At 41.0% G+C, this 11,526-nt stretch overlaps 1 protein-coding gene across 1 annotated transcript in view; it reads left to right on the forward strand.

Moving 5' to 3' along the window:
* The window catches only part of tbkbp1 (TBK1 binding protein 1), a 57,716-nt gene that overhangs the window by 18,262 nt on the left and 27,928 nt on the right, over positions 1-11,526 (forward strand). The window contains exon 2 of the mRNA XM_007572339.2: positions 7,409-7,670. Coding sequence (XP_007572401.1) covers positions 7,425-7,670 — 246 coding nt within the window. The 5' untranslated portion in view covers positions 7,409-7,424. The remainder of the gene's footprint in view (positions 1-7,408; positions 7,671-11,526) is intronic.

Genomic DNA, 11,526 nt, shown 5'->3' on the forward strand with positions numbered 1-11,526 from the left:
TAGATTTTTATCAAGTTCTTGTTTTTTTTTCTGTGCTTCTGGGGCTGCAGCTTAGCTCAGCTTTTCCTCGTTTTTCAGAGCAAGAGAATCCAATAATGAGGAGATTAATGTCTTTTGTGGGTAAAGTTCTCATTCAAAGTCAAGATAGACTTTCTTCCCTCCAGCAAATAGAGAGAGAGAGAGAGAGAGGGAGGCAGGGGGGATGTGGTGAACTTGGCTGGTGAAAGGCAAGATGGATGAATGTCAGGGAGAACGACGGGAAAGGAAGACAGCATGATGGTGGAGAAAACGGGCTGGAGGAGTTGACGTTTAACTTCAGCATCCGCAAAAAAAAAAGAAAGATTAGGGGAGCTTCGGTGAAGGAGGGGAAAGAGAGATTGAAAAGACAGAAAACTCTGAGTTGCGGGGGGAAAAAAAATACAGCAACACAACTCATTGTCTCCCTCCTGCCCCTGCCATCAATCTCCCAAATGGCAGCTGCCTCTCTCTCTCTCTCACACACACACACACACACACACGCACACACACACACATGGAAGTTCATGGCCGCCTGCGTGCACAGCTGATTCCCCCGGTGATGAATCATGGTAGCAGCATGGCACAGCACAGCACAGCACGGCATTTGTTAGAGGTGGTGTTTTTCTGCTGCGCTGACAGGCTGCATAAGCACTTTTTACTGTGTGTTCCCCTGCGAGTGTGTGTGGGTGCGCATTGTGGCAGCTGGGGCCCAGGCTGTTTTGTATGTGTTTTAGCGCATGCTACATTTTTGTCTTTAAATGAGAGTTTGTGTTTTCAAGTGCGGTTGTGTTGGCATTGGAGTCAGTATCTTACTCGGGAGTAGACAAGCAGTCAGACTAATCTCATTTCAGAGAATCGGGCAGGAATTCTCGCGAGAGCCAAGCTGAAAGCTACTCGTTTCCTCGGTCTACAACTGCTTAAATCGAAAGCTCCGTCTGTAACCCCTAAACTACAAGAACGAACCATAGAAGATACTAATTAACACTGGTCAACAGCCAGAAAAAGATGTCTGGGGTTTTTCAACTGTTTTAGGGTCATTTTGATGCGATGAATCCAAAAATCACAGTGGTTTTGCTCAGTCAACTATGGAGGCAACATGAGCATCAAAATGCATGACTTGTTCTCACATACGAATCGGTTTCCTGAGAATCTGGGATGAATGAGTGATGAGCAGGAGGAGAGAGACTCCATCAGGACAGAAAAGAGACAGAGAATTTAGCAGAATGAAGACGTAATGTTCAATTTACGTGCAATTACCCTTATAAGTGTGCCCAATTTATATTACTGTCAGAAATGGTCTAATATATCCTTGTCAGTGCTCAACAATGCCTGTGCATTCTTTTTGCATCTACCGTTTGAGTGTGCATGTCATGTTAGCTCCCCTTCGGCATGTCAAGTGCGTCAGATTCAGGCCTTTGCTTACCATTTCTCTGAGGTCAAAGAGCTATCAGAGAAGTTCATCCACTGTTTTATACCAAAGAGCCTTGAAAGGCAGCCAACTGCTATTAAGCTCTGTTATCTAGAACGCTGTAATGGCTGACGGCAACGTAGACGAGTGAGAACATTTTAATCGACCTACATGTCTGATTGTAGGCATGATGTTCAAAGCTGTTTATCAATAAAGGTAGAGCACAAAACTTTACTGTCACTGTTATAAAACCAGCATGTCTGTGATTTCCAAATGCTAATATTGGTTGATTCTGGTTGCTCTTTAATGACCTCTTATTTCATTAGCATCTGGAAATGGGCAACAGATTCCTGATTCGGATTAGAATGTGTTACTTTAAAATGACAGCGACTTTGCAATTTTAAGCACCTTTGTTTGTCTAATGATGGCGATGCTCTCACTCTAATTAGCTGCTCTCCTTCAAGTCTGTTCCCTGTGTTGTGAGTGATGACCCTGATGCAAGAACCTATTAGACGTTGTGTTAAAGTGCAAAGCCTGGACCACAGCCACATGAGGTTCACTAATTAAGCAACAGAGATGAGCGACTCAGGCGAAGTTTTGAAATAATAAAAAATGTCTCATGCAGCTGCAAAAAAAAATCTGAGAAGATTCATGTTTTTGCTCTTTATCATTATTTTTAGGTTCAATAAAACTCCTGAGCACAGAAATACCAAATACTGCTTTAGCTCCCTATCCTCCTTCCATGTTATTTATTTATCTGGCTGTAGTTTGTTTGCTTTGATAAGACTTTAGTAAAAGGCACTAGAGTAGATTTGAAATCAAAACCTAAATAAGTACATAAATAACATTACTCTATTTAAGGGCCAAAAATACCAAACTTCAATCCATGAACACTAAATATTTCTATATATTATATAACATTTTCAAAATTAGTTATGTAATCTTTTTTGGCATTAAAATAGTTTAGCATTTCTTGTAACTGCCGACGAAGGTTCTGTATGTTCCCACTGGTATTTTGAATAAATATTAAGTTATAATTTTTATGTCCAATCTAGGCCTAAACCTCTAATAAGATAGCTGAAGGGAGACAAACCCTACTCTGAGGAGTGAAAGTCTTTTGTTTTTAATTGTGTGAATGCCATCGTCTCCTTCTGTGCACTCATTTATTTAATGCATTTAATCCCAATGGGATTCAGTGAACAGCCTTATTCAGCCAGTGATTTGATTATGTGTGTTATTATTATATTAAAGTGCTGTTGTCACTTGATAACAACTCCTCATGTGAACTGTGTGTCTTTTTCTGTTTGTAGTAGCAAGGAAATATAATATAATATATATATGTATATATATTAAATAGATCTATACATTTTTGGTGTTCTCCCCATTTATATCCTTTTTCCTCTTTTGATGCCGTACGTTCCCTCCGTCTGGCACCGTCCACCTCCTCTCACTGTGTCATCCCGCGATCCCCACAGCAGGCTGGACATTTGGCACCTCTGACTCGGACAGTATGCTTGTGAATGGCGAGACCAGGGCAGAGAGGTGGCGTTCCCTTTCTGCTCTGCCAAATGCTCCCATAACTCGTAGCTTCAGTCCAGAACACCTGCTTCCTCCGTCTCTCACGGTAAACAATGCCAAAGGCTGGAAGGCACGGCACATAGGAGCCAATTAACCTGCCAGCAGGTATGATGCGACTCCTCAGGTTTCTGTGTCTGTGGACGCGAGGCGTTGAGGATGCGCACGCCAATGACCGAATCACTGCAAGGACAAAGTAGCGGCATTGCAGAGCTGTTTCTCTCCGCATGTTTTGCTCTTGTCCAAAAAGGATAATGATGCTGTTTTTTTCCCCCCAATATCCTGGATCTGCATACTGTTCACAACTCATTAAAGCCCAGGATGTGGGCCAAGTCATAGTTCTTACACTCGATTTTCACTAGCCTTCCCTCTTCTTACATTAATCTGACAAACTACAGTACTGCAATGAATCTTCTTACAGTGAGGAAATGCTACTGTAATAAAAAGAGAAAGAAAATTACGCAGCTATATCAGGGGTGCCAATAAATGTGTGTATATGTAAGAAATATATAAAAAGTAATTATAGGAAGATGATTTCATTAAAATAGATGGTAATAATAAAACAGTTTCTGTATTGCTGTGTTTTTCTCCGCCATGGGAGTTAGGACATCTGAAGTCTTTCAACAGGCTGTGAGTTGGATTTATAGGTCTGGATTTGACTGGACCACTGTGACACATGAATATGGATTGATCTAAGCTATCCCATTGTAGCTAATGGGATAGTTTAATAATGTATGTTTGTTGTATCAAACCTTGCTTGCCTTTGGTCTGCGTAACTCAGTGACAACATTTAATACAGAACTGAGCCGTGTTGGAGGAAAATGTCAGGCTTGGTCGGGCTTTTCCAGATTCGCACAAAGTGACCATGGGAGACCTCACTGAAACCACAGAACTGCGAATGCCGAGCGCATTAACTGCTCGGCGTTTACCTACGCAGTTCAAGGCTCCTTCGACGTTCCATTTACACAAAGCACAGCGGCGGTAGAAAGTCCTTTCAGTACTGTAGACAATATCACAGAAGGAGGGGAGGGGTGGTCTCGAAGGAGAAGAGAAACAAGGAAGGACTAAGAGGGAGCATGCAGGGAGGCAGTCTCGGAGGACAAAAAAGGGTGTGATGTGTGGGCCCAAGGAATAAACAATCACAAAGACGCCAATTTCACCCTCTGAATCTTCTGTTAACGATGAATCTGCGCTGCGGTTTCAGTCTCACATAGGGTGGCCCGCTACCTTTTGTGACTTAAAAATAGAGGTGGAAGTTTTTGACTCCGAATCCGAGGGTAAAGGGGTGGGGGGGGGGGGGAACAGCGACGTGCAGTCAGGAAGTTAAGCTGCGGGAGTGAGTGCGAACTGCACTGTGTGGGGTAAATTATGCATGTTAATTTAGAGACGCACAAGCATGAATATTCCTTTGTCCTTGTCTTTTGTTAAGCAAATGCAGCCACATCCATCAGCCTACACAATGTTGTCCTCGCTGACGGATGCTAGCAAAGAAAGTCAGACGTGCTCGTTTTTATTTGGATTCCAGCGTCCACGATTGAGCTGATTTTTGCTCTTTTTAGAATTTAAGCTCTGATGTTTGCCAAATTGTCAATTTACGCACAAATTGCAAGGGTTTTTGAAATTTTGTATTTTCAATTTTTTTCATGCAACAACCACAAAATTTAATGTGTTTTATTGGATCTTTGTGTAATAGAGCTAAACAAAGCAGTTCTTGATTGTAAAGTGAAAGGGATACTTGTGATTTCAATTTTATTTTCAAACTGTGGTGCACATTTGTTCTGTTACCGCTGGATAAAATCCAATGGCACCAGCTGCCTTCAGAAATCATGCAAATAAAATGCAAGTAACATTTTTAATAGTATTTTTTTTTCTTGCAGTGTTTTAGGGATTGATATTTTTGTTCTGACGTATATTTAGAAAACATGACTTCCTTCTGATTTGTGTACCTTCATGCCTATGTGCTTTTCATGCACTAATGTTTGAAGAATCTCTTTTGCCGCGCGTCGTACTGAACAGCCCTCGTGTAGTGTTTGATTCCCGCAGCAATTTTACAGACTTTAATTGGATAAAGTCAGGATCCCAACTGAGCTTTTTGGACCTCCTCCAAGTCCTGATATCCATACAGACTGAGAGACACATTGCGACGCCAGGGGTCTGGATTATAAAACAGATTTATGGTCAAATTTCATCACTAAGCTCTCATTTCCCCTGCATTATATGAAGCAAAATCACAGGGCGGATATAAATTGTTTAAGTTAATTTGATATTTATGAGGGTCTTAAATCATCGCAAACAGTATTCTTTGAAATTCTCATGTCCAGTTTGTGTATATGTGGTGCTCTTCTTAGCAACGTTTTACAAAATAATTGCAATTGTTTAGGTTTCAGTGCAGAAACATTAATAGCTATACCAAATCTGACTATAAAGTGAGTTTTAATTGCTTTATTTATAGTATTTACTTTACATTTAGTTTTAATTTTATAATGTGTCTCTATTAATTCGAGTAATATTGAGTTCTTGACTGATTGCTTCATAATCCTGTCCAAACCACAGTGATCCATGTTGCTTGTGCATCTTCCTCAATTCTCCATGAAAATATTTGGACAAAGTACTATGTAGCATTGACTTTTTGTGGCTTATCCTTCTTGTGAAGCATCACTGATTGAATGCTGGACAGCTGTCAAATTGGCAGTTCCTATTGTTCCTATTATCAAAATTTGTTTTCATTCTCGCGCAACGTCCAACTGCGTTCTCTGTTTTCATGTTGGAAAACTGCAAGTTTGATTCCTGCTTCCCTTTGCCACACACCGAAGTGCAAGAGACTGAACTGCAACTTTCCAGCTGGTCTGCAGGTCAGCTTATATGCATGTCTGTGCAAATTGGCGAAATTCATCAATTGTAATTTCTGATTTACTGGAGAACTACTGTATTTAAGTTGAGTTTATTTACCTTTTTATATATCCATCCATCCATCCATCCATTTTCTTTACACCCTTGTCCCTTGGTGTGGTCGGGAGGGTTGCTGGTGCCTATCTTCTTGCTGCAAGGCAACAGCTCTACCAACTGCGCCACTGTGCAGCCCCCTTTTTATATATGCATGTGCATATTTACAAGAAAACACCATTTCTGGACTTAGTTTGAAAAATAATTGATCAATTAGGCCTAATTAATGGAACAGCTTAATTTTTCAGCCTAAAAAAAATTCAGCAAACACAAGATGAGAAGCTGTTGAAGAGCACAAGTACTTAATATTTTACCACTTTTACGACTAACCATGTGTGTCTGCAGCCTGTTTGACCACATAGGCATTTTTGCCTGCACCTATGTTTCAGTCAGCTTTGTGTTTCACAGCCATGAGTTTGTGTGTGTGTGCGCGTGTGTGCGTGTGTGTGTGTGTGTGTGTGCGTGCCTGGGTGGGTGGGAGTGCTGTTGTATCATCCTCCTAAAACCGGAGCGGAAGAGAGATGTGGATTGGCTGAGGTTTTATTCCCCTCACTCCTAGAAATGTAAGAAAAATAGCACAGTGGAGGAAGGGAGTAGATGAAAATAGCTCAGTAGGCAACCGCTGACTCACAAGGCAAAGCTGGGAGTCAGGATGACATCTATTCCAATATACATCAAAAATCAGCTTGTGTAACTACCTCTGTGTCCATGAGCTGACAGATCTCAGTGCCCCTTGCCACATCCTGTATGAATTTGGTGCACATTTCTCGTCTGTGGCTGCATTAAAACAGGGAGGTGACGTTACAGGTGCCATTTATTTCTTTTGACAGCTCAGAGTCTTTGGGACACGAGGGCTGGCTAGACGTGATGTAGCGTGATCGGCTAACCACGCGGCTCATTCATCATGCCTCTGGTGGAGGGCAGGCTGTCAAAGCTCATGTTTTGTTGTTGTTTTTCTTTTTGAAGCACTGTGAAATGGAACACGAACGTGAACCGAACTCGTATTTGAATCATTCCGATTAAAAATATGCGGTTCGAGCACCGGTTTCTCATGATACCACGATTGAGAAAGTTGCAGGAATTGCAAGGAGGTGTGCGGTGTGTCAGCAATTTGAAATGGGAAATGTTTTCATTCGCTCCACTATCTGGCATATGATAAAAAATTGTATTGATTTTCTGATATTTGGGAAAAGAAAATCAAAAGCTGAAAATGTCACCACACCCACTTCAGGCTGATGGCGCTTTAAGTAAGTTATCGAAACACTCTTCAGCCGCTGCTGCTACATCCCACCCCGCTGCTGCTCTGGCTGCAATCAAAAGGATCTCACCAAGCAGCTGCAATGAACAATCCAGACTCTCCACCTTAAAGTCTAATTAATACCCACTTACCCGCTATAGTTTCTGCTCGACCGGAAAACTTCAGTGACATAAATAATTCATACCCCAATAACGGTTTTCTTCCAGGTTGAGGCTCAGAACGATGCAGTCTCTTTTTGGCGGCGGGGAGCTCGGGCTGCTGGGAGGAGGAGGCAGCGACGCGGGAGGCCTCAAAGAGGATGGCTGCGGCAGCATGGCGTGGAGGACGTCGGCCCTTCCTTCTGACGACGTGTACTCCGCGTCCCACTTCACCCTCATCTCCGCCTATCAGGAAATCAAAACGAGACTGGCCAGCCTGGAGCGAGAGAACACCAGCATCAAGAGGAAGCTGAAGATCTACGAAATTAAGGTGAAAGCATTTTCAAGTCCGACGTTCGGTTGCTTTAAACAAACAAACAAACAAACAAACAAACAAACAAACAAACAAACAAACTAACTAATCAACACGGCTGATTTTGTCCTTGTTTGTGTCAGATAGGAGGACTCCTGGTTTGTGCTGTTGATTTACTGCCAAGGCTAGAGAGCCACTCAACCTTTTCCATTTTTATTAAGGTGGGGAGTGTTTCAAAAAAATCAAAAAAATCAAAAAACAGAGTCTAGGCTGACAGCTGACACAGAATCTGTGGAGGAAGCTAAGATTAGGGTGATGGCAAGGAGGCTTTCCAATCTCAAAGACTTGGAGCTCACAACCAAAGTTAAGTGATCAAAAAGCAGTGGAAACGTGCACAAAGGAAGATTTATTGCTGTAATGCCAATAGATATTTTTCCGTTGGTTATTGGAAAGGATAGAAATGCTTTTTTGAAAATAAACTGTAAACACAACCTGATTAAAAAAATAAAATGAAAACTCTTTTACATTGCTTTATTATCCTCTCAGAGACTCCTGGCTGCATGGTCGTAATTTTTATTTGATTGAATTTTATGCAGTGTCTGGAGTGTAGGTTGTTCATACTTATTCTGGGATTGGTATGTTTGGAAGTGAAAATAATACCAACACTGGTTGCTTTTGAATTCCTTTTATTGTCCAAAATAAAATTAAGAAATGTAACGTAACGCAGTGTGAGAAATGAGTCACGTCAGTTGGTTTTGTGCAGCCGAAAACGGAAAATTAACCCCAAATTTTTGTAGGTCGATTTAAAAAAACAAACAAAAAACAGATCAGGTGGCAACCTAAAGGCAACGTTTGCAGGTGCGACAACTTCTACTCCAAATGGCCAACATCTGCACCTGCTCCACCAGAATCAACACCTGCCTCTCTGTGGAACCGTCCCTGAGCAAACGGCCACCTGTGAGTGAGTCAACAGCAGTTTGGCAGCCTGGAGCCTGCAGGAACAGCTGCTTGCTAAAAGCATCCAGGAGTTCTGACTCTCTCCTCCTTTAACTTCATTTGCACATATTTGAAATTCTCCAATACTAAGCCGACTGCTTGGGTGTATTTGTTTCAGCGATGACGTTTTTGTGGCTTTCTTTTGATTCTCTATGCGGTAGACCATATTGAAATCCTTAAAGTAGGGGAAAAAAAATAAGAAATGTCTGCTCCTGTATAATTCCTAGAATAAGCAGAACACCTAAGAGTAATGATTAGTGGAAAACTCTTTTTTTTCCATCTTCTACTAATCCTGCTTTGTTCCTAATTTCAACAATTCATCTCTCCCCCTCACTGCTCACATCATTATCTCCTTTTGCTCCCTCATGCTTCATCCTTTTTTGTGTCATGCAGCGCATCCCTCCTCCCATGTAGATCTTTCTTTCAACTGCCTTTCCCATTTTTACTCATTTTCTGTCCTCCTACATAATTCCTTTGCGCTCGTTTTCCCTAAAGCTCCTCTGATTTAATCTGCATGCCAATTCAGCTATCGCTGGAAGGATTTCTGCCTCACCTGCTGTCTAATCGAACCAACAAGTCTCATCTCCAAACAGGTCAGACTGTACTTTGAATCGAGTCGCTCTACTGACACACTAATTAATCCTGCATACTCAAACAGGTAATTGAATATGTAAATACCAATCACTTCTTAATTCAAACATTGAATCAACTCATACCATGACAGCAAGTGAGTAAAATGTATTTATGTTGCGCAAGATCATTAAAAACAAAACAAAACAAATAACAGCATACATCATGAAGAAGAGCTAAAAACAAAGCCTTTTTATTCTTCAAACAGTTCATAAAAATTATTTATAAGGTCAAACTGATTAATTACCAAAACAAAACAAATATCCAGCTTTACAGAAGATTTGACATCTGTGCATTGCAAAGATGAAGGCAACAATTTCCATATCGGCTTTAAAAGATTTTGTCATAAAATTAGTCTGAGGCGCCACTCTGACCTCAGAGAGGTAAAGCTCTGAGAGGTCGCAGACAGAGGGAGCGGCAGCACCATAAATAAATTTAGAAGAGAGTTTTAATATTTTAATGTGGGTTCCTAAATGTACACACCGTCAGAAATACTGATACCTCTTTCAGATTTAGAGTTAAAGAATGTGGTGGTGGAAGTGAAGCCTTCTTGTCTCAGAAATGAATAATCAAAAACACGAGTGGAAACATGTAAAAAGTGGCTCTTAGGTAAAAAAGTTCTGTTTTTGTTTTGATAGTTAAACAGATTTATTATTGAGAAATAATAACATGTCATTTTTGGTTAAATATTGATAAAAACTTGCACTAAGTTATCTTTTTAAGAGAGACCTCTCTTAAAACGTAAAAATGTTTCGTTTTTGTTGGTCCTGGGATTGGATGTTGAACATGCTTGACAGAAGGTCTGTCTGAACTCGGTGGCGCTACAGTCAGTTCACAGAGGAAGTGGAAAATTTGCTGCGACTTTGACTTTTACACAAATGACTTTTTACCCCCAAATGACTGGCTGCAGAAGTAACGGGGTGTTTGACAAAGAATTTAGCTAATCTCGACAACAATCACCAATAAACCAATCAGCAGCTCCGTGGCCCTCCTCCACCTCAGATTTTGCTATCAGTCTGTGGTTTAATCAGTGTAGCGCTTACTGTGTTGTCATTGATGTTTCTGTGTTCTGTGCTCCAAACGTGACAGCAGGTATCTTGTCGGTTTACTTTTACAAACCGAACACAAGAGAGTTCCCAAAATATAACCATGCAGACACATATTAATTACCAGGAGCTGCTGCTATAATTACAAATGGATTTAAATAACTTAATACCTAAAGTGAAACTGACTGGGCACAGTTATTAAAAATCATAAGATTCCTGGGCTCATATGTACCTAAATGTGAAGTTTGGCTTCATCATTTATCTTCTCCAGATGGTTTGTTACATAAAATCATCTGGGAAGTCATTGTTGGGAAGGATTTTTTTTTTTTTTTTAAACAAGCCAGGTTTTTTTCAAAGGGAACTTGGCAGTAGATTGAAAGAACATAACAGCTCAACAGAGTGGAGCCAGTTGGTGTAATCAAGCCAGTCAGGAAAGGAAGAAATACACTTACAAAAATCACAGTCATCAATACTAATGACTGTAGTTAAAGGGGCAGTATTATGTAAAATTAACTTTTTTGGTCGTTACGTCACGTCATGATGTTGTTGCCTCATCAACAGCATACCTGGATTCCTTCCTGCATCTTTGAGAAATCCTTTAATCTCCCATGGCAACCACTGAGCTGTGGAAAACGCCACCTTTGAGGCGTAGATCCTCCTCGGAGCGGAAGTTGCCGAGCTGCCGCTCTTCCATCTCATGGAGCAGAGCAGCTCCTTCAGACTAGCAGCAGCAATTAGCAAACACCTGGAAGAACTTTGCATCTGCTGAGCTCATTAGATGAGATACTTTCCAGTGCGGCGCTGGTAAAAGCTTTGTTAAAGGGCTAATAGAGGAGCGCTGCTGTGATGACTTTCGACCTCAGCTTCAGTATGGCGTTTCAGAAAGAGCAGGAGTTTTTAAAGGGACAGAAGACCAATTTCAAGTCATTAAACTGTGAAGCCAAAATTCCTTCTAGTAAAAATGTTACATAAAGCATTTTTATAACAACCGAAGGTAACATAGTTTCTTGAACGTGCTACAAAATGGCACTATGTGTACCTGGAAAACACATAATACTGCTGCTTTAAACCCACTTTAAACCCACTACTTGACATTTGCCTTTAGTATCTTTTACAGGAGAAAACAAGCTTCACTAATGGATGGATGGATGGATGGATGGATGGATGGATGGATGGATGGATGGATGGATGGATGGATGGAT

This window comes from Poecilia formosa, unplaced genomic scaffold (genome assembly GCF_000485575.1).
Source record: "Poecilia formosa unplaced genomic scaffold, Poecilia_formosa-5.1.2 Scaffold7, whole genome shotgun sequence".
In the NCBI taxonomy this organism is placed as follows: Eukaryota; Metazoa; Chordata; class Actinopteri; order Cyprinodontiformes; family Poeciliidae; genus Poecilia; species Poecilia formosa.